This window comes from Chiloscyllium punctatum, chromosome 12, assembly GCF_047496795.1.
Source record: "Chiloscyllium punctatum isolate Juve2018m chromosome 12, sChiPun1.3, whole genome shotgun sequence".
In the NCBI taxonomy this organism is placed as follows: Eukaryota; Metazoa; Chordata; class Chondrichthyes; order Orectolobiformes; family Hemiscylliidae; genus Chiloscyllium; species Chiloscyllium punctatum.
Window position 1 is genome coordinate 31,787,656 of NC_092750.1, and position 24,767 is coordinate 31,812,422.

At 40.1% G+C, this 24,767-nt stretch overlaps 1 protein-coding gene across 3 annotated transcripts in view; it reads right to left on the minus strand.

Moving 5' to 3' along the window:
• Positions 1-314: 314 nt before the first annotated feature.
• The window catches only part of LOC140483756 (FYVE, RhoGEF and PH domain-containing protein 3-like), a 221,266-nt gene continuing 196,813 nt past the window's right edge, over positions 315-24,767 (minus strand). For 2 of the 3 annotated variants that reach the window (XM_072582278.1, XM_072582279.1), the window contains exons 16-19: positions 22,329-22,451; positions 17,077-17,232; positions 11,438-11,578; positions 315-1,213 (exon numbers count right to left, since the gene is read on the minus strand). In XM_072582278.1, coding sequence (XP_072438379.1) covers positions 992-1,213; positions 11,438-11,578; positions 17,077-17,232; positions 22,329-22,451 — 642 coding nt within the window. In that variant the 3' untranslated portion in view covers positions 315-991. The remainder of the gene's footprint in view (positions 1,214-11,437; positions 11,579-17,076; positions 17,233-22,328; positions 22,452-24,767) is intronic. The other variant, XM_072582280.1, reaches the window with a different exon arrangement.

Genomic DNA, 24,767 nt, shown 5'->3' on the forward strand with positions numbered 1-24,767 from the left:
AATATCGGACACAGTACAAGTTCACCATAATTAGGGAATTTACATTTCAAGATTGTTGCCGGGTTGGGACCCAGTGATTATTCAGGTGTTGGGTTCTTTACCCAAATTGTAAAGCAAGTCCATTCTGTCAGTATCTAAGACCCAAAGATATTTCAAGACGATGAAAGTCGCACTCTAAGTTCCAGTTGACTTCTTTCCTTCAAACCTCCATTGCCTTGACATTGAAAATCCAGGGATTTTTGACATTTCTCACAATGCACAAATACACACTAACTCAGTCAGATCAAGTTGACTTCAGCTCCTCTAAGAGGCAATAATGGTGAAAAGCAGGCATGTTTATTTAAAAGCACAATACATAAATAAGTAAAATTGGCATACAGATTTCTGGTTCAGGTTGTTGCACCACAAAAGCTACAGGAAACATAAATTTGCAAGTGTACAGCATTTTCCTGCCTTTTGTTAGCAGTATGGAAAATGAGAGAAAAAAAATCCACTTAGCATTTTTACTTAAGAAGAATTAATTACATCATCAAATGCCAGAGGACAAAGAGCACTGAGTGTTTAAAGAATTGGATACAGATATTTGTAGACCATAAGTGGCCAGCCACAAGGATTCACAAGTTTTAACTTAAAAAGAACATACATTTAGCTAATGAATTACTATACATCTTGCACAGAGGAATTGCAAGTACTGCTGTTAAACACATTTACACAGAAACCATGCTGCACTGGACCAGAATGGAATGAATGACATGATTAAGTTGCAAATTATGACACTTTTCTCATGTGCTTAGGTTCCTCAATAACATAATTGTTGAAAACCAACAACACACAAAACACTTAAGTTTGGTGTTTATATTTAAATTTTAAACATCTTGCTCAAATCAAAGTGCCCTCACTGTTTAATTCAAGTTTGGAAATCACAGCTAACACCATAGAAAGTTGCGATACAGCCTTGGTCTTATTTGTTGCTAATTTGGCCACTGTTTTTTTATTCTACTGAGTTGCTTGCTTCTTCTTCAACTTCACCCTTGGCAGTTTTTGAGATTATGTCAATCCATCTTTTTTGAAGCTCTTCATCATCTGCACTAAAATAAAAGATCTGTTGAGACTGCCTCAGCTTGAAAGCATGCTTCTTCTCAATCGTATCAGCGGAACTGGGAAGTTCGATCTCATAGCCAGGCAAGGGGATAGTACGAGCATTTTTTCCATCCTGCAAAGAAACAATCCCTTAAAAATACATAAAATAGTTTTTTTTAAAAAAAAGCAAATAAAAGCTTGAGCACACTGTCACTGTCCACTCTTCAAGTTCAATCTCAAGAAATTCAGATCCACGTAATCCAGAAAAGAAACAATTTAAAACATTAACGATTCACAAAACCTCCAATATACACAATCTGTGCAGAGTGAAAGCTTAGTTTAGTTTCAGAAATTCTAATGGCAAATATAAGCTCTAAATTTTCAACTGCTGTCAGAAAAATAAAAATAGTATCACTGTAAGGTCATCTCATTTATTTTAAAAACATCGTAATTCATTTGAGATTAATTAACTTTTGAAGACACAGCACTCTGCGTCAAACTACAGAAGAGCACATTTCAACATTTTGCAGAACAGAGAATTATTCTATGATCTTAACCAGCTTCTTCTTTTTGGTTAAGAGTGATCAATATAAATTTACTTCCATAAAATATGGTGTAACATGCAAATTTTGAAAAGTGCAAAAGCTTTTGGTCTTCAGATAGTTACATGTGGGAAGAAAAGCAGTTAATTTTGCACGTAAGCAAATTTTCTTCCAATATTAATAAAATGCAAACTAACTCATTGAAACAAGTATAAATATTTCAGATATTACACAAACTGGCACAGAAATTCACTGTTCTGATGAACAGAGTCACTGGACTCAAAACATTAACTCTGCTTTCTTCCCACAGGTGCTACCAGAGCTACTGAGTTTTTCCCATCAATTTCTGTTTTTGTTTCAGAATTTTACTGTGTCAGTACTGAATCCATCAGGTGCCTTGTACCTGGAATGACATGCGAGCCTCCACATCCTTAAGCAATGTGAAACCAACATCTACATCATACAGATTTTAGGGTATTCTACAGGAAGATATGGAAAGATCTAGAACTTCCTGTGAACAATTATCTTCAATACCTTCAAAATTCCAAGTAATTTTACAGCAATAGCTTTAAAATAATTTCCACATTTTCATCGACTAAACATTTCCTGCTTCACTTCTTCCCCATCATAATATTGTGCTGATACTGAAATCTTTCTTTCCTCTGCTCTATCAATGGGATATAGTTAAAACTAAAAGCAATAACAATCCTTGAATATCATGAATTCTATTAATTTGTCAATGTTACCGAATATATGAAGTAAAATAGCTACTAAGGTTTCACAATATTTGAAAACATTTACCCAAGGAGTGAACCTTGAATTCAAAATGGAAAGCAGAACAGAAAATCTTCAAGTTGTAAAAAAATTACATCAGTGAGCAAAGATAGCATTGATTATGGTCTGAATTTCAGTGATTCCCTACGCAAGTTCCACTTTCCTTGGATATGCTGGTTCTAAACATTCCCAATGGCCCCAACACCCACAGCACTTCATCATGATAAGGTGGATTGTTTTTTCATTCACTGGGAAGAGGAGACATGTAATTGTCAGAAGCCAAGTGAAGCCATTGCATGCAATCAAAATAGAGACAATGGACAGAAACTCCTCAGTCCCTGAATGATGTGGAGTGTTAGCAAGAAAGTTGAGGAAATTATCGGAGATGGCGCATGCAGAGCTTCCTGGCATCAAATGTAAATGTCCTATTTCCAAACCAAGTGCTGAACAGAGATGAGATTCTCACCAGTGAGTGGTGAAAGGCCTAATTTCGTACATTAGCATCTTAACGTCTGATGAAACTGAAAACAAAGAATGCTGGAAATCACAGCTGGTCAGGCAACATCTGTAGCAAGACAGCAAGCTAGTGTTTCAACTCTAGATGACTTTTTTGCCTGTTAAAATGCAGTTCCCCATTTTGCCATTCACTGGATGGAAACTAGACAGCAACAACTTCCAACATGCAAGTCAGAGTGGTAACTGCTATTAGTGCTCACTCATTTTGTGCCAGGTTTGATAGGCATAGCTTCCCTGCCTTGCCATTTTCTGTTCTGTCCCCTCAGCCACAGAGGAGACTCAGTACCTCTGTCTTCCCTTTCTACTTAGTGCAGACAAAGCCAAACAGTTTGTCACAGTTGACAGCATGCAGTGTTTATTCAACAGAATGAATATGTTGCTGTTAGGCACAGCACTGTGCTGTATTAAACTCACATCTGCAGACAACGTGCCAAGGTACATGTGATTCAGTCAAATGGCCATCTCTCAAAGAGTAAGGGGAATAGTCCTCAGTCCAGTCAAAAGGGGTTGCCAACAGTCAGGTGGCCATGGTACAGTAGGTGAAGGGCATCATCCCCTCAGTCCAGTTGACCACTTCAGATGGTCAGGGTCAAGGGTTCAGCATCACTACAATCCAGAAGTGGGCAGTGATCAGTTCTGCAGGTCCAGTGCATATCATCAGGGAATTTACAATACATCAGTTGGAGCTTGTAGAGAGGTCAGTCAGGGGCTTGATCACTCAGTTGGAACATGGGCCATGGTTAATCTTGGAGATCTGCTCAAATAATAGTCAAGGGGATTATCAGGACATACTGCTGCATTAGTGAAGTTAGGGGAATGAGTGAGTGATTGATGTGAGTGAGTGAGTGATTTAGGTGAGTGAGTATATGTGCATGTGTTAGAGATCAATGGACGCTGCCACTGTGACCATGGTAGGGCTCTTGATAAGGTTAAATGTGACTAAACTGTAGAGCCAGAGCTCATAGGTAATGTTCAGCACTGAATAAATAATTGAGTGATATGTTGGAATATATAGATCAGCTGGTCAGAGTGAAGTTTCAGGAGAGTGTGTGGGTGGGTCCTCTCACCCTGTCAAATGTAGGTTGTGTTGTCTTACATATTGATGTGACTTGTAAATATGAATTGCAAATGGAAAATTGATGCAACCGTGCCTAAAGTGGCAAAGTCAGTGGTTTTCCTTCCCCATCTGAGCACACAGATTCTATTTGTGAATGATGTGAGGCCATTCAAGGAGCTATTGCATCAATCTGAAGTTACCTATGAAGTTATCTGTGATCACAGGTTTATGCCTGTGAAATACACACCAGTGATCCACGGTGAGAGATACAAATCATGGTCACAAACAATCTTGATCACGTTATTGGTCATTACAGATTCATCATAGTCAACTTTATGAGGCAGGAATAATCACAGGTGATCTTCAAAGTGGCACCTGGAGCAACAAAGCACTAAGATAGTATAAAATTCTATAGGCTGTGCAGGGGCATGACTCCCTCTCATCTGGTACTAAGTATTCACTAGCATGCTCTTATATGCAATTTTGCCTTGTTGGGTGATGAGGAGCTAGGAGGAGAAAGTAGCAGCACTCATGTGGAGATATTCCATGGCCCTTCTTGCTGCAATGCTCCATGTCCCACTGAGTGGGACACTGTGCTGAACCATCATTTGAGAGTGATGCAAATTCTGACTGTTCACATTACTAAAAACTTGTTCTGTTTCTTACGTCTCCCCTTACAACTTTACTGCAAGTGGTACTCATGGATCCATAGACTGTCACTGGTGCTGTTATGTTATAAAGACACAGAAATGTAGATATAAGCCTATGACCAGCAGCAGGATGCTGAAAAGCCTACACATGAAAATAAAATTGCAGCCAAAGGTCTCCTCTGAATGCCATTTCTTCCAGATGAGCAAAGAGCAGTATCATTGCCAGGACATTGTCACAACATTGTCACAGAACTATGCCAACTATTGGAGCAGGACATGGGACATGAAGGAATGGATGGCCATTCTCTCCTGGTGATTGCCAAGGTGAAAGCTGTACCAAAATGTTTTTGCTGGCATCTTCCAGGAATCATTGGGAAACCACATGGATCTCTTGGTCCTGCACCAAAAAATGAATCAAAACCATTACTGATGCTATTCATGTCAGATCACAACACTTCATCTTCTGTCCCCAATAAGACTTTAATGCTACAGCCCAGGCAGTAGGCCTTTCAATTGGCTTCCTCCAGACAGAAGGCACAAAAATACAGTATGTATATTGTGTTGAATGTGACATGTCATTATCCAGTTGAGTTCATCAACAGAAAAATTTCCATTCTATTAATGTGCAAGTCATCTGTGATCATTTATACCACCTCTTGGATGCCTGTACCAGGTACCCTGGGAGCTCCTATGATGCCTTTATCTTTGGAAAGTTTCATGTTCCTGCTTCATTTCAGGGGCTGAATGTCTTAAAAGGATGGTTACTGGGAGACAAGGGCTACTCTCTGTGACCATGGCTGATGATTCTGTTATGGAATCCCTGACTGAGGCTGCTTAGATCAAATGCACCTCACTTTATAACCAAGGAGATAGTGGTTCAGAAAACACACCTCCTGGGGGTGAGATATTGATACTTAGATCATTCTGGCAACATTCCAAAGGTTAAGAGTGTGGGGCTGGAAAAGCACAGCAGATCAGGCAGCATCTGAGGAACAATGGCAGGGCTGACTGCAGGGAGATTAGGTGGTGGTGCATGGCTGCGAGTGTGGAGCAGAGCCCTATAGCTCTTCAGCTATGTCCTGAAGCAGACTCGCTACCACAGCTACGTCACCTTCCTCATTGCCTGCCTACGGAACCGACTGATTCTGCAAGGAGTCCGGACTACATTCAGACGGACACAATTTGGACCTGAACAGGTCAACCACTACGTACTACAGATCCAAAACCTTCAGAAATGGTTCTCTTTCCGAATCCTCCACTCTACACTCTCAGCCATGTGTTGCCACCTAATCTCTCTGCAGTCAGCCCTGCTACTGCTCCTCAGATGCTGACTGATCTGCTGTGCATTTCCAGCACCACACTCTTGACTCTGAGCTCCAGCATCTGCAGTCCTCACTTTCTCCTAACATTCGAAAGGTGCCATATATCATTGTAATCTGTGCTCTGCACAACTGGAGCAGGCAAAGAGCGATGTGATGGATGATGGAGAGCAGCAGCAGTATTCCATGGCGGAAGACAAGAGCAGTAAGAAGGGAGGATTATCACCTTCTGCATGATAGATGACAGCAGTTACCTGGATTACACACTGACTCCCATAGCTACCTGGATTACACCTCTTCCCACCCTATCTCTTGCAAAAATGCCATCCCGTATTCCCAATTTCTCCGCCTCCGCCGTATCTGCTCCCAGGAGGACCAGTTCCACCATAGGACACACCAGATGGCCTCCTTCTTTAGAGACCGCAATTTCCCTTCCCATGTGGTTAAAGATGCCCTCCAACGCATCTCGTCCACATCCCGCACCTCCGCCCTCAGACCCCACCCCTCCAACCGTAACAAGGACAGAACGCCCCTGGTGCTCACCTTCCACCCTACAAACCTTCGCATCAACCAAATCATCCACCGACATTTCCGCCACCTCCAAAAAGACCCCACCACCAGGGATATATTTCCCTCCCCACCCCTTTCCGCCTTCCACAAAGACCGTTCCCTCCGTGACTACCTGGTCAGGTCCACACCCCCCTACGACCCACCCTCCCATTCTGGCACTTTCCCCTGCCACCGCAGGAACTGTAAAACCTGTGCCCACACCTCCTCCCTCACCTCCATCCAAGGCCCTAAAGGAGCCTTCCACATCCATCAAAGTTTCACCTGCACATCCACCAATATCATTTATTGTATCCGTTGCTCCCGATGTGGTCTCCTCTACATTGGGGAGACTGGGCGCCTCCTAGCAGAGCGCTTTAGGGAACATCTCCGAGACACCCGCACCAATCAACCAAACCGCCCCGTGGCCCAACATTTCAACTCCCCCTCCCACTCTGCCGAGGACATGGAGGTCCTGGGCCTCCTTCACCGCCGCTCCCTCACCACCAGACGCCTGGAGGAAGAACGCCTCATCTTCCGCCTCGGAACACTTCAACCCCAGGGCATCAATGTGGACTTCAACAGCTTCCTCATTTCCCCTTCCCCCACCTCATCCTAGTTTCAAACTTTCAGCTCACTTACTGTCTCCTTGACTTATCCTACCTGCCTATCTTCTTTTCCACCTATCCACTCCACCCTCTCCTCCTTGACCTATCACCTTCATCTCCTCCCCCACTTACCCATTGTACTCTATGCTACTCTCTCCCCACCCCCACCCTCCTCTAGCTTATCTCTCCATGCTTCAGGCTCACTGCCTTTATTCCTGATGAAGGGCTTTTGCCCGAAACGTTGATTTCGCTGCTCGTTGGATGCTGCCTGAACTGCTGTGCTCTTCCAGCACCACTAATCCAGTAAGGCCTTAATTGATACCCGGTCTCAGTAAATTAGATAAGTCACTGACTGTAAACTTGCCAGTGTTCAAAAAAGCAAGCATTTCTGTTTTAAGTAGTAAATGCAGCTTCTGTTTCTTTACTGTTCATTTCTGCCGATGCTGAATACAAATGAATATTTTGAACCATTTGAAGGCTTTTCTATATGCGATGATCCCACATTAAAGAATGAAAAAAATGCTGGCCTACTCTGGGCATTGGGGAAAGAGTAGCACTGACTTAGACAGGTTGTAAGACTGGAGGAGGCAAAAGACAGGCAAGGCGTGTGGCTTGATTCTTAGACAGCAATAAAAGATTGTGCACTTTCATGTGCCACCCATGAATCCCGAAAAGCACTGGTTTTTGATTGCTCTCCCACTACGTGCACAGTGAAAGGCAACACTTGATTGGGTTCATGGCTGGACTTCAAAGTTAGCACCAACATCAGGATCCTGCGATATTCGGGCAGTGGAGAGTATGTTGGCAAGTGGCAAATGGGAATGTATGACGAATGGAGCACCAGAGGAGTATTGTGTATAGATAATGAAGCAGGTTTGGGAAATGGTGTGAGAAAACATGCTGGGTCTTGTGGATAGAAACCCTCCACAGAACTAGTCAAAAACGAGATGCAGCCAATTACTGAGAAGATTCATTTCATTGCCAGAATGCCTTACTGATGTTATAAACAATCTGCATGCATAGATTGCAAAATGTCCATAGAATCCATTCAAAGTTTTGGTAGCTGTTATTAAACATGATCACTCTGAATTATTGACTGATCTTAGACAAACATTTAGAGGTAGTAAAGAGCTTTTTTGAGCATTAGATTACAACAACACCATTGAAAGTAACCATAAGGAAGGTTTCTGTTTAAGGAAATTAACGCTGGTAGTTGATTACAGCAATGGAACATCAGAGGAATTCATGATAGGTGCACGTGAAAACTCTAACTTTGAACATTTTTCACAAGCACAATTCTCAATGATAAACACTGAGCTGACAATGGATCAGTAAGAGCTGTTGCTGATTGACATAGGATTATTTTTCATAAATGAGATATTAAATTGTAGTCCATCTGCTAGTTATGGTCTTTCTAGTGTCATTAACAATTCCACAAGGATAATGTTTAATTTTAGGCAAGATGATAAACTGGAAGGAGATCAGTCACCTGTTACACAAGGTTTCCACTATTCTTGCACAATGATTTCAATAGAAAATAACAGGTTTTATAAATGGCAGTTGATGTCTTTTTAACCCTGCTCCTCTCGCCTCATGCCTCCATTCAAAGAATACAAAGTTATCCTTCTGTCCCAACTAGTGTTCCTCCTTTTGTTAGTCACAGCCTTGGATACACTTTCTACAAAAGTACTTGAGCCAAGTTGTAAAAGATCACTAATTTTTTTTCCCCAACTAGCTGTCCATAAATGCAATGACTGAGGCCTAAAAACAGGCCAATCCCTACATGTATGGATTAGATTAGATTAGATTAGATTACTTACAGTGTGGAAACAGGCCCTTCGGCCCAACAAGTCCACACCGTCCCGCCAAAGCGCAACCCACCCATACCACTACATCTACCCCTTACCTAACACTACGGGCAATTTAGCATGGCCAATTCACCTGATCTGCACATCTTTGGACTGTGGGAGGAAACCGGAGCACCCGGAGGAAACCCACACAGACACGGGGAGAACGTGCAAACTCCACACAGTCAGTTGCCTGAGGCGGGAATTGAACCCGGGTCTCTGGTGCTGTGAGACAGCAGTGCTAACCACTGTGCCACCGTGCCACCCTATGTTTTGGAAGAGATAATGGAAAAGGAGAGAAACTGAAGCATATGAGGGAAGACAGGAATTAATTATCAGCCAATTAATTTTTTAGTAAAAGTCATAGTAGTACAGAGCTTGAGTATTGTGGAAATAAGACAAATACATTGTTGAAGCTTTTCATCTTTCTAGATATGTTACCATGGAAAATGTACTTATTAATACTGATTGGTAGTTGTTAAATTTTAAACCAGGCAGGTTGACTTGGATTTCTCAAGGCAATGTTCTGAAGAAAGAACCAATAAATATGCCACTTTTTTTGTTGAATTGAAACAAGGACAGTGCACGTGTGTGTGCTTTCTGTCCGCAAAGAACAAGGCCCTGTGCAGTACATGTAAGTTTGTCACACTAAGTGTAACTGATATATCTGAATTAGTTGTCTATGTATTTCCTCACACATTCCGGATTATTCAGCAATCACTGCCCAATTGCACAATCAAATCTAATATTAGACACTGCTACAAGTTTTGCAAGCATGGGTTGGTTGGGTACTGTACTGTTGGGTAATTTGCTTTTTGTGGACAGCTGACCAGATAAAGGGTTTAATCAAAATCTGCCAGTTTTGGGGACAGATGGCTAAAAATCTGTGACATCAAACTGACATAGTAATTCATATACCACAGAATTCTTAGATAGCACCAGAGAATGGTGAGTTTGTACACTTTTCACTGTATTAGAATACACGTGACAATAAAATTTAAGTCTACTCTTGGTTCTGAAAGAAACCTAGTCTATCTCAGGTTATCTTGGAAGGGTAAAGTATCTCACACATTTGAGCAACAAGCTAGTTCGCTGTATCACACAATGATGTTCACCACTAAACAGGAGCAAATTATTGCAGATGCTGAAATCTACTGAAAACAACAAATGCTGGAGGTCACAGTGGGTCAGGCAACATGCATGGAGAGAGAATAAGCTAATGTTGAGTCTAAATAACTCTTCATCAGCGCTGAAGTGAACTATGGAGGGGGCAGCATTTTCGCTATAGTTGGAGTGCTGGGGGACAAGGATAGATCAGATTAAGTGATCAGAATGTGAGAATGGCTGAACAATGGTGTGTCTAACTGCCAGACTGGGAAACATCAGACAGTCCCAGTAGAAGGCATGGTGACAGAGAATGTTACGAGTAAAGCTAAAAAGGGAAAGAAAAAGGAATGGAAGTTGGTTCACAATTTAAAGGCATTAATCTAGAAGATTGTAAAGTGCCTAGTCTGAAGATATGTGATTCAATGGAGCACTGTAGCATGTTGAGGTGTTCACCACGGAAAGGTTGCTGTCATAAAGCTAAAAAAGCCATTTTGCTTATTCTACAAATGAGTAATGTACCTGTTTCAACTGAACAAACTAAGTGACAACAATTTGCCAGCTCATCTCTCAGGACAATGCCCTGACCAATTAACTTTTAAACAAGGCAAGTTGACTCTAACAAAGCCTGGCTGTTAACGGTCAATCAGCATATTTGGGTACAATTTCTACACCGATGCTTCTATCAAAGTCCACTCACTGACCAATCAGCACTGTCCTCTCGTGCAGTACAGATGTGGGTTGTTCCCTTCATATTGTATTCTTGTGAAACATCCTGATGAATTTTACTATATGTTTTGTGCACAGTACAGCAGCATGTCAGAGCCACAGCATACTGCATCATAAATATGGTGAATGTCACCTCTCCTTCTCTAGTTTCTGTGAGGATTGGCCCATTACCACAAGGAGGAAAAGTCAGTCAGTCATCGGCAGGTGAGTTTATGATGGCTCCCGGTTAACAGCTTATGCATATTGATATTCACAATTTGTTTGTCTTTCTCAACTACAGGATGTACAGAATTTGAAGGAAAACTGTCCTTTAAACCAGATTTACACTGTTGCTCTATGCTCTGTGACTAAGCAATTTCACAAAATTAGTATTCACTAAAATTCACAAAGTTCACTTCCAAAATAAGCCAGAAAACAATTTGAATACCTTTGGGTATACCCGCTTGTTTCACACAGAACTGAAAACCAGAAGAGAACTTGAAGAGTGGGAGCAGTAATAATAGGTAGCAGCACATGCAGCTTTCATGTGATAGCTCCAAATTTGCTGCAGTTAAGTGCGGACTCTCTTCCTTTAAAAATAACTAATTCCTTTGACCTACTTCACATTTAATCTGATGAAATTTATAGAAAGCTGGATTGAGTGAGCCGGCGACACTTATTCTTACCTGACTACCTATGTGCAAATACAGTACCAATGGATCACTTTTGGGAATAGCTACCCATGCCTTTTGCCAGGATTTTCCTTTTTCCATAAAACTCAAGTTGCTGCAGAAAAGACTGTTGTCACTCGTCAGTGAGCTTGGTCTCTGTTTTAGAAATAAGAACAAACATCAAATCCGCATGCCAATGAAAGAAAAATAGTCCTGATTATCCTTTCGATGGTGATACTGTACCAACCTTCCATGTAAGTGCTATATAATTTGCAGTAAAGGTGTAATTAGTTATCTATTTAAACTCCAAACCATAGTTGAGATAGTGAGGTTGAGCGGAGTGTCATCAGTGTCCATGTGAAACCTGATATTTTATGGACAATATTACTGAGGGACAGCATGGAGAGGAGAAATAGAAGGAAGCCAAAAACATAATGGACTATAAGCATAAAGAAAAGCCATTACAGCCTAAGTGTATAAATTGCAATCATTTCAAATGAAGCTCCCTTTTCTACGCCTGATTTAAGTCATTCTCTATGACAGTTCAGCTCATAAGAGCCCATCTTGTGAAAAACATATTTACTGTTACTCATGGATATTGTCTGAGGCAGCCAAGTACCAAATCCAGGAAAGGACCATCTACAAACAGTAAAGAGCTAAACAGACGAACATAAATAATACGACAGCATTTGCGCAAGAACTTTCATTTCCATCCACTGTGGAGCTGTGGGCTAAATGAGGTTAAATAGCCATTTTTTATGAAAAATAGAAACTCTGCTTTTTATATTCTATTTGAAATTCTAATCAGGAGAATCCACTTCGAAGCAACATAATTAATCATATTCCTACATTACAAAAGTGATTGCACTTCAAAAAGTACTTAATGGGCTGTAAAGTGCTTTGGGACATCCTGAGGTCATGAAAATTATTATATAAATGTTGGCTCTCTCTTTCTAACTAGCTTCAATGACAGCACTATTTGCTTTTGTCTTCTATCTAGCACCATAACTAGTTCATTCTGATCATCCTTCAGATGTGCTTATTCAGACTTTCAAACATTGCTAATTCTAGGCAGTTACATTTAAAATAGCCACGGGGCTGAGACTGTTTTCCGTGGAGTGTCAGAGGCTGAGAGGTGACCTTGCAGGGGTTTATAAAATCATGGGGGGCATGGATAAAATAAATAGTCAAGGTCTTTTCTCTGGGATGGGGCTTCCAGAACTAGAGGTCATAGGTTTTGGGTGAGAGGGGAAAGATTTAAAAGGCACCAAAGAGGGAACTTTTTCACTCAGAAGGTGGTGCAGGTACGGAATGAACTGCCAGAGGAAGTGGTGGAGGCTGATACAATTACAACATTTAAAAGGCATCCGGATGGGTATATGAATAGGAAGGTTTTAGAGAGATATGGGTCAAATGTTGGCAAATAGGACCAGATTAATTTAGGATGTCTGACAAGTTGGGCTGAAGGGTTTGTTTCTGTATATCTCTATGACACTAGTACAAAAGTAGATTTTATAAAATAATTATTTGCTCACAAACCTACAATTTTCTCAAACAACAAAAGCTAATTTTAAAAAGATTTGCGTATAATATCATGGACAAGAGAGGGAGGAGAGTTGAATAATTTCCTGCTCCTTCTCTTCTGTTGTAACAGAGGTGATTTACTGTTCTTTCACGGTTATTTTCATTTTGAAATAGGTGGTTATGTTTCTCTCCAAACCCTGTGATTGTGAAGCCAAATTTAAAATTGCCACAGCAATTCCTTAGGGCTAAAACAAAGAAGAGTGCATTAATGTATTCGAAAACTGGGGGGTAGTTATTGTAACAAATGCATACAACCAAAGAAAGAAACAAAAAGGAAATGAAAACATGTTACAATTACAAATTAAATATATTTGTATTAATTTCATCTGAATTAGCATCAGTGAGTCATAGAGATGTACAGCATGGAAACAGATCCTTTGGTCCAACCCGTCCACACCGACCAGATATCCTAACCCAATCTAGTCCCTCTTGCCAGGACCCGGCCCATATCCGACCAAACCCTTCCTATTCATATACCCATCCAAATGCCTCTTAAATGTTGCAATTGTATCAGCCTCCACCACTTCCTCTGGCAGTTCATTCCATACACGTACCACCCTCTGTTTGAAAAAGTTGCCTCTTAAGTCTCTTTTATATCTTTCCCCTCTCACCCTAAACCTATGCCCTCTAGTTCTGGACTCCTCGACCCCAGGGAAAAGACTTTGCCTATTTACCCTATCCATGCCCCTCAATTTTGTAAACCTCTATAAGGTCACCCCTCAGCCTCTGGTGCTCCAGGGAAAACAGCCCCAGCCTGTTCAGCCTCTCCCCATAGCTCAAATCCTCCAACCCTGGCAACATCCTTGTAAATCTTTTCTGAACCATTTCAAGTTTCACAACATCTTTCCAATAGGAAGGAGACCAGAACTGCACGCAATTTTCCAACAGTGGCCTAACCAATGTCCTGTACAGCCGCAACATGACCTCCCAACTCCTGTACTCAATACTCTGACCAATAAAGGAAAGCATACCAAATGCCTTCTTCACTATCCTATCTACCTGTGACTCCACTTTTAAGGAGATATGAACTTGCACTCCAAGGTCTCTTTGTTCAGCAGCACTTCCTAGGACCTTACCATTAAGTGTATAAGTCCTGCTAAGATTTGCTTTCCCAAAATGCAGCACCTCGCATTTATCTGAATTAAACTCCATCTGCCCATTGGCCCATCTGGTCAAGATCCTGCTGTAATCTGAGGTAACTCTCTTCGCTGTCCACTGCACCTCCAATTTTGGTGTCATCTGCAAACTTACTAACTGTACCTCTTATGCTCGCATCCAAATCATTTATGTAAATGACAAAAAGTAGAGGACCCATCACCGATCCTTGTGACACTCCACTGGTCACAGGCCTCCAGTCTGAAAAACAACCCTCCACCAGCCAACTTTCAGTCAGTTCTTGCAGTGGGCTGGTCTGGCAGAATTCTTTTTCATAGGAGCTCAGTGGTGAGACAATTAAAGACACACTAATTTAACTTTTGTAGTCTAGGAATTATTTCATTTTTTAGGTGAAATGCAGGATTTTTCTTATAAATCTGGGTTTCAATAGAGATTGAGTAGTAGGTAGGCTTTTGATAGTGGTAGGCTTTTAGAAAAGTCTGGAACTGCTTTGCTGTTTTCTATCCTGATGAGACAAGGCCTCCTGGATGTGCCACTTAGTTCATGGGTTGGCTTTGATGCATTTGGTTAACATGATGTGTTGTGGTGGTATCTGCAGGGGGCATTAGTGCCATCTCCAGCATGATAAGTTTCAATGTATTTCATTCTAAACAAACCTGACTGGAACATGCACTGCTTCTTTGTGCAGTTTGACTAGAACATCTGTATAATACAAAGATGTGACATTCCGGAAGATGGTTACTTTTTCTACACTGGAGGTTTCTGACAGTACATTCTGTGGTCAATAACAGCAACTTCAGACCGGCAAGTGTCCACTTAAAAAAGTAAAGAGAATATAGTTTTTTTTTCCCAAAGTGTAATATCGCATTATTTCTCATCATGCTTTCAGCGTCTGACTTCAAAGTACATATGCAAGTTTTCTTTGACTTGTACAACTGCAAATGGAGAAAATCATAGCTACTTTATATATTTAACCTATAATGGTTTTTTTATCATATATGTGTTCTGTATTGTTTTTAGCTTCCTTCTATTTCTCCTTGATATGTTGTCCCTTAGCAAGATCATCCAGTGAAATATCAGGTCCCACAAGTACACCAATGACACACGTGTTGTAAACCTGTGTAAATATGTTTATTGTTTTTGTAATCTTACTTCTTGAAAGCTTTGTTCTGATTTTTTGTTCTATGATCTGATATTTTCTATTCAACTAGATATAATATATAATGAATCACTCTCTCAAAGTTACTCTTTCAATATATTTTTGATGACAAGCACTAATTTGGTAGATGTTGTGTTCTGACTGAATAATGGAGTTAACCAACCAAATACAATAAAATCACTTACATTTCAAATTTGTTCAAATGAATTTTTTTTTATTCCTGTGACATTGTGATAAATTCTGGATTCATTCCCAGTTACTCTATTAGTCTTTTTGTTCTTTATACCATACAGTAATTTATTTTGTTAACAAGGGAAACAATTAATGTCAGAAAATGGGAAGAAAGTAATTCAAGCTTGATAGTACATAAGTGCACTGTTCTTGCCAGCACACAGCTCAATCCTGCGGAACTACTCAATATATTTCAATGAACTAGTTATCAATCAATCTTGAATTATTAATTTGTAAATTAATAATGAATTTCAGCTCCTACACAGATGTGGGACTAAACAGTTTATTGGGTTCATGGACTGAACAGAGGGCTATTTCTGCATTCCGACCTCACAATGCACTCTTTAGGCTTGCCCAATGTTCAATAGTCCAGCCAATTAAAGGTAGGAGGCAGGCTTGCTGTTCAATCACAGTGCTCACACAGGCAGGTTCCCATGCTGAAAGGTCAATGGGAGAACCATCAGCATTCAGGCTGACAGCCTCACTGGCCAAGATAAGAATTGCTGATGTGAAGATACAGACAGTGAGGAATAAGAACTGGCTAAAATGATATTAATTTCTCATTTCTTTTCCACAATTGTTCAGCCACAATCTTGGAGGTGAACCCCCTCAAAGTGACCGCAGCTTTTATAGGCCTGGCGGTCTGGTGAGGTGAGAGTTTTGTATTGGTCCCTTACTTGATCTAGCCTGTCCCCTAACCTGAGCATACCTATTGGCCTAGACGGCAACCTGCATTGTTAGTTGGAAATCCCATTTGGTGCAGGGACGGATCTTTATATAATTCATTCTAATTGACCTATAATGGCTATCTTGGTCTTTCAGAATGATTCAAGACCTTGTTGGAGGGAGAGACACACAAGCAAGTAGTAATCCATGTGTTTGCCCACTTCTGGTCCAGACCTTGACCTGTTTTAGCCTGTACATTCCAAAAAATTATCATTGTATTTCACAGGTGTCCTGGATTGGACCGGCAGAGGCAGTGGAGTAGTGCAAATGGTGGGATTTAAATTCAATATAAAATCTGAACTAAAGGGCTTGACTAATGACATCCATATATTGATTGTCGTTAAAACCAATCTGGTTCACTAATGCCCTTAAGGGAATCTAGTTCCCTTACCTGGTCTAGCCTACATATGACTTCAGTGCCACAGCAATGTGGGGTTGACTCTTAACTGCCCTCTAGGCAATAAATGTTGGCAGAGCCAGGGACGTCTACATTCTTATGATCAAACAAAAAAATGGATGTCATATATTATCAGAAAGACAATGTACTCAACAAATATGTCACTTGAGCTAACATATTTTGCCAATATCTAAAATGTAGAAATTACTGAGGAGTCCTGGTGTACAATCTATTTAGCTAGGTCATCCACAACAGCACGCAGGGAAACACAAGGGAACATGGGACCCGTTTTTGGACAAGTCCAAATTTCAGGATTATCTCAAGAATACTCTGCAGGATTTATGGCAGTTAAATCACTTTCTCATGCTTATTTTTTTTCCCAATCTCCCAAAACTCATCACTACAAATTGAACAGTAATTTCTGTGTTCATGTTCACTCACCTCCATGATTCCTTTTTTCTTCTGCTCTGTTACATTCTCAGGTACTGGATTTGAAAGGACTGCTGGAGCTGGCAATCCAAAGCATTCCTTACACACACGGTTCTGTCGACTATTATCTGCAAATGGCTTGAATTCTGAACATTTCCCACAGATAATCTGAAAAACCAAATGACAGTATCCTTAGGACAAGTTACTGGCATAAAAATGTTTAATTTCCTGTCTCTATTATTTTGATTCATTCCTTAATTAAACATGCAACCTGTTTACAATCACTTGCATTACATTCCTTATCACGGTCACAAAAAGTTTTCTTCTGTCTGTTATTGTTGGCAGTATATCTACAGAATAAAATGAAAGCTCCTAATACGCACTCGATATAATGCCTATTCAGTAACCAAAAAGAGAGACAATGTCTGCGCCTTGCTTTAAACACTCAAAGTCCTTGATGCTTTCAATAGTCTTTAGTGAATGGCACAGAATTAGTACTAAGTGTTTTGGTGGATGAACTGCAAGAGTGACATTAGCTTAAATTTATTATGAATTAATAATGGTTCCCTTTAATGCTGGTTTGATGTTTTTTTCATGTTTGGGAATGTTGCAATGATGATTGATACTTTTATTTCCATAACATCATTAATTTCTACCCCTCAGTTCATCTGCTGCTCAAAAACATTTCTATATCTTTGTTACATTCAGACTTATTATTCCAAATTTCCACACACAACCTTCTAACTACCATTCTTAGTAAACTTCAATTCATTCATAAACTTTGTTGCGCAAAACTTAATTTGATATCCTTGTGTGACAGCCTTGCCCTGACTGCCTCTGTAGCCTCCTCTCAAATACATACATTCTTCCCAATTCTAGCATCCTCACATCCTTGAATTCCTTCATTCTATTGCTAGTGGTCGTGCCTTCACTAGCTTGGTGCCTACACTGTGGAATTCTTATCCTCTACTTCTTCCTTTTAAGTTGCTCCTTAAAAACCACCCTTTTACTCAAAGTTTGATTACCTATCCTAATAGCTCAGTATCACTTTTTTGGCCAGTGATATTCCTATTAAGCGCCTTGCAATGTTTTACAATGTTAGAGACTTAGAATCATAGAGTCATCGAGATGTACAACATGGAAACAGACCCTTTGGTCCAACTCGTCCATGTTGAACACATGTCCTAACCTAATCTCATCCCACTTGCCAGCACTTGGCCCATATCCCTCTTAACCTTTCTTATTCATATACCCATCCAGGTGCCTTTTAAATGGTGCAACTGTACCAGCCTCCATCACTTCCTCTGGCAGCTCATTCTATACACCATCCTTTGTGTGTAAACATTGCCCCTTAGGTCCCTTTTATATCTTTCCCCTCTCACCCTAAACCTATGCCCTCTAGTTCTGTACTTACCCACCCCAGGGAAAAGACTTTGTCTATTTATCCTATCCATGCCCCTCATGATCTTATAAACCTCTGAGGTCACCCCTCAGCCTTTAATGCTCCAGGGAAAACAGCCCCAGCCTACTCAGTCATTCCCTATAGCTCAAATCCTCCAACCCTGGCAACATCCTTGTAAATCTTTTCTGAACCCTTTCAAGTTTCACAATATCCTTCTGATAGGAAAGAGACCAGAATTGCATGCAATATTCCAAAAGTGGCCTAACCAACATCCTTAGTCGCAACATGACCTCCCAACTCCTGTACTCAATACTCTGACCAATAAAAGAAAGCATACCAAACACCTCCTTCACTATCCTATCTACCTGTGACTCTACTTTCAAGGGGCTATGAACCTGCACTCTGAGGTCTCTTTATTCAGCAACAGTCCCTAGGACCTTACCATTATATGTACAAGTCCTGCTCTGATTTGCTTTCCCAAAGTGCAGCACATCGCATTTATCTAAATTAAACTCCATCTGCCACTCTTCAGCCCATTTGATCAAGATCCCATTGTAATCTGAGGTAACCTTCTTTGCTGCCCACCATTCCTCCAATTTTGGTGTCATCTGCAAACTTATTAACTATACCTCCTATGTTCATATCCAAATCATTTATATAAATGATGAAAAGTAGTGGACCCAGCGGGAAGGTTTTTGGGTGGAACTGAGAAACAAGGAAGGGGTGGTCACCTTATTGGCACTATATTATAGACCCCCTAATAGTCAGCTGGAAATTGAGAAACAAATTTGTAAGGAGATTTCAGATATCTGTAAGAATAATAGGGTGGTTATGGCAGGGGATTTTAAATTTCCAAACATAGAATGGGACTGCCATAGTGTTAAGGGTTTAAATGGAGAGGAATTTGTTAAAAATGTACAAGAAAATTTTCTGAGTCATTATGTGGATGTACCTCGTAGAGAAGGTGCAAAACTTGACCTAGTCTTGGGAAATAAGGCAGAGCAGGTGACTGAGGTGTCAGTGGGGGAGCACTTTGGGGCCAGGGGCCATAATTCTATTAGTTTTAAAATATTAATGGAAAAAGGATAGACCAAATCTAACAGTTGAAGTTCTAAATTGGAGGAAGGCTAATCTTGACGGTACTGGGCAAGAACATTCAAAAATTGATTGGATGCAGATGTTCGCAAGTAAAAGGACGGATGAAAAATGGGAAGCCTTCAGAAATGCAATAACAAGAATCCAGAGACAATATGGATTGTCTGTTATGATGAAAGGATAGGCTGGTAGGTGTAGGGAATGCTGGATGACAAGAGAAATTGAGGGTTTGCTTAAGAAAAAGAAGGAAGCATATGTCAGGATAGATTGAGTGAATCCTTAGAAGAGTATAAAGACACTAGGAGTATACTTAAGATGGAAATCAGGAGGGCAAAATGGGGACAGAGATAGCTTTGGCAAATAGAATTAAGGAGAATCCAAAGGGTTTGTACAAATACATTGAGGACAAAAGAGTAACTAGGGAGAGAATACGGCCCCTCAAAGATCAGCAAGGCAGCCTTTGTGTGGAGCTGCAGAAGATGGGGGAAATATTAAACGAGTATTTTGCATCAGTGTTTACTGTGGAGAAGGACATGGAAGATAATAGAATGTGGGGAATAGATGGTGATATTTTGAAAAGTGCCCATATTACAGAGGAGGAAGTGCTGGATGTCTCGAAATGCATAAAGGTGGATAAATCCCCAGGACTGATCAGGCGTACCCTTGAACTCTGTGGGAAGCTAGGGAGGTAATTGCGGAGATATTTGTATCATTGATAGTCACAGGTGAGGTGCCAGAAGACTGGAAGTTGGCTGACGTGGTGCCACTACTTAAGAAGGGTGGTAAGGACAAGCCAGGGAACTATAGACCAATGAGACCAACTTCAGTGGTGGGCAAGTTGTTGGAGGGAATCTAGAGAGACAGGATTTACACGTATTTGGAAAGGCAACATGGCTTTGTGCATGGAAAATCATGTCTTGCGAAACTGATTGAGTTTTTTGAAAAAGTGACAAAGAGGATTGATATGGGCAGAGTGGTGAATGTGATCTATACGGACTTCAGTAAGGCGTTCGACAAGACTCCCCATGGGAGACTGGTTAGCAAGGTTAGATCACATGGAATACAGGGAGAACTAGCCAATTGGATGCAGAACTAATTCTTGCTGCTGCTGATACAGTTCCACTTAGAGAAAATGAGGACTGCAGATGCTGGATGACAGAGTTGAGTGTGGGGTGCTGGAAAAGCACAGGTCAGGCAGCATCCAAGGAGTGGGAAAATCGACATTTCAGGCATTTCAGGAATTCCTGACAAAGGGCTTATGCCTGAAAAGTCGATTCTCCTGCTGCTTGGATGCCACCTGACCTGCTGTGCTTTTCCAGCACCCCACACTCAACACAGTTCCATTTGGTCTAACTTTCAAAATAGTATGTTAGCAGTACCAATCTTATTGGAAGCTTTATTGCTGATTAACAAATTGACTTCTACCTAGTACAGGCAGGCTGCCATCTCTAGGACACTTCCTCTACCTTCGCCTGGACCACAATCCCATTACTGGATATCAAACGACTATTTTCAGGCATGTCACTGATCGTCCCTCTCTCCCTGCTCTCCAACGTCATCGCCCTGACAGTGTGAATCACATGCATCTCGTATCTAGGAGGGTAATGTTGATTTGCTATCTTCAATACCCCTCGTCAATAATTTAACGAATAAATGTTTCCAACCTGACACACTCAAACACTGTCCTGGGTCTTTGGAGACTAGGAGAAAGTGAGGACTGCAGATGCTGGAGATCAGAGCTGAAAAATGTGTTGCTGGAAAAGCGCAGGTCAGGCAGCATCCAAGGAGCAGGAGAATCGACGTTTCAGGCATAAGCCCTTCTTCTCCTGCTCCTTGGATGCTGCTTGACCTGCTGCGCTTTTCCAGCAACACATTTTTCAGCTCTTGGGAGATTAGTCTCACTAATGTAAACATGTAAACACAGATGCTGCTGCATTGTCTCCAAATATGAGCAACCTACACATTTTTTTTCCAACCTCACTTTAATCTTCAACAGGCACATCACCAAATCAGAACAAGTCATGCGACTCTCTCATTTACTTTATCCCAAATTAAACACAATCCCAAAACACAGTCGTATGAAACTTCATATTTGCAACGTTCCCAAAGTCATGTCATACCTGCTGACTATTTCTAGCATTTGTTTTCTCATTGCTGTACTATAGAATAAAGTGGTAGGAGCAAATTGGTAATAAGCTAAATAAATAGAGGAATTGTCGACAGATGGACAGAAAACAATTAAAAATTTCTTTCATGACCCCAATTTGAGCATCTATACATTTAAAATACTAAACTTAAACAGATGGTTTGATTCACAATGCTACAGAAGAATTAACTCATTAGATCCAATCAGCCTTGTGATCAAAAGCTCCACTTCTGAGGAAAATACAAATTACTGTACAAACACTTCATAGTTAAGGCTGTGTTGTAAACATGATCTTTAGGTTTCAGATTATTTGCAAATGAATGTTCAACACACTTTTTCCACTCATTAAGAAAACAATGTTATTCCCATGTGCAAAATAGAGAGAACAAGTAGTAAATAACATTTTTCCCCCAAATGAGACAAATGAAAGAAGACAGATAATATTGTTTTTGAAAAGTGGAAGTGACTATGCTATATTAGTTAGTGAAACAGAAGGCAAACAAATGAGAGGAAATGGGTGGAGTGAAAGTGGTCAAAATAAAATTTTTAAATTCAATATAAAGTGTGCTGTTTATTTCAAATGACTACTAAAATCGTCCACTTGGTCAACTTAATACTTACTGCATTGCATTGTTTACAGTGATGGCGGCGTTTAGTAATAGAATTAAAGGTTTCGCTACAACTTTTGCAGGATTGCTTTTCCTTATCACGTTTTGTTTTTGAAGCTCTTTTCCCAGAATCCATCTGAAATAAATGTTTAGATTGAGGAGAATACACAATTAATACAACTCACTTGTATCAGCTCAATAACATAAATGCTGAAATGATACTTTATTTGATCTTGTATATTACAGTTTATGGGCTAATAGCGTTGTCCACTTGAAAATAATGTGTTGAAATTTCTCTCCTCTCTCACTTCATGCAGTCTCCTACAAGAGTTGCTATGGGCAAGGCAAGGAGGTAGGGCCAAGAGACACACTCAGTTAGTACAGGAATTGAACTCCTACTGTGGTGTGATTCTGCAGCATATTCTAACCAATTAAGCTACCCAGCCTTCTAACTGAATCATCATGTCACACAATAAATATAGAAGAGATGGGTATTTAGCCAATGCAAAGTCAACAATCAAGAAAATATGTTGATTCCCTGTTGTGACATTGTGTTTCCATAATTGATTTTTCTTAGGATATCTTTTTTAAAAATCTGTTTATGGGATATAGGCATTGCTGGCTAGCACATATTGTTTAATCCTTATTTCCCAATGGGTAGTTAAGCAGCAACCACTTTGGTGTGGGTATGGATCACATGTAGTCAGACCAGGTAAGAATGGAAGATTTCTTCCTTAAAAGGATCTTAGTGAACCAGATGGTCAGATAGCCTGTGCTTTTCTCATTCTTGATTTTTAGTGGATTCAAATTTCACCATCTGCCATGGAATGTTGACCTGTGTGTATAGATTACGATGATATTACCACTACACCACCACCTTCCCTTTTACTCTCACTAACTTACTGGATAGTCAGGTGCACCTGAGAGTGCAGTATCATTTCTAGACATTTCAAATATTATGAAATGACACCTTTATCACCTTGATTTGCTCTCATTGTTCAAATAGTTTTGCAGATCTTGTATACCCATATTGCTACTGCACATAGTTATGTACGAGTTGTCTCCTGACAAAAATAAAAAAGCTAAATTTTCTAGCATTTTCTGAATTTAATACAATTCTGTCAATGTAAGTACCAGCTTCTTTGCATCGTTTCTTGGTATCTCAGATCAGAATGAAGACAAAATGTTTGAGTGCAAGATGCTTTTGACTTGAAAGCTCTGTTTTTGTTCTATTCTTTAACATTCAAGTCACTTTTTTCATGATAATACAATAACAATTTGAGGTTTGACTTCAATTGTTGCTCGTCAATTGATTTTTCTTTTTCTTTTCTTCAGAACAATGTACACAGGATGAAACATGCACCTTACTTCTAAGAAATCTTTAGGACTGGCAATAGCAATCACCAAAATCTCCTCTCCCCCAAACAAAATGGTGAACCTGATAGTATTATCCCAACTGAAATCAAAAAATGTTAACACAAACCACACAAAATATTGCCAGTTCTTAATTTGCACATCTTGAGAACAATTATAATTACAATTAGAATACTGCTTTAACTCTAGCCTTCTATTTTTCACCAGTACAATGCTGGCTCTGTACTGCAGTAAAACATTTGCTGACCTAGAGCATTGATAAAATCTCAAATTCCCTAAGCCCACTTCTGTTAACATACAGATTTCATTCTAGTACTTTAAACAATTGATACATGACAGCTCATTCACTCAGGCTGTAAAAAGGAAAGCCATTCTTTTCAAGATCCATTAATGTATGTTTCCTTCAATAATCATAGTGCTTTTCTTCCTTCCCGTGACAATTTTCTCTCCTTTTTCTTATTGGCACTTTCTCAGTAATGTTCCACTGTTGTTATGGCCATGTGGCATTCTCTCTTTGGAAACTTCAAAGTAATATTTGAGCAGAGAAGGTATCCTGGCAAAGCCTTATATTTTCCCACTTAAATTTCATTACTAATTGTATTCCAATAAATTTTGTTCTTTCAACTTGGAAAAGAGAAAATCGTCACGACAAGTAATGTTTAATTTAGAAGCAGTGACATTGGGTCAAGTGTGGCCCAGTGAACTAGACACATTGTTATGACTGACAGGAGAATTGAGTTGGTAATCAAATGCCACAACTTCACAGGCTATACCAAAAGTATAAATGTCTTAATTACTGAGATGGTCAATTTGTTTCTCCTTATTACTGTATTTAGAACAAACACACTTTAACCAAATTTCATCAAAAAAATTCATCAATAAAAAAACTTATTCTTTAAACAGGTGGAAAAACAATATTGACTTAAACTATGTACATCTTAATTTTAATTCCCGCATTCATAGAAGGGTAAGGCAAACACAACTCTGCAGAGGTATCATAGGTGGGAAAACGTAGGGAAAAAAATCCATGTGGATCCAGAGTCGAAAGAAAATAAGGATAGAATGAATTGACTTCTCA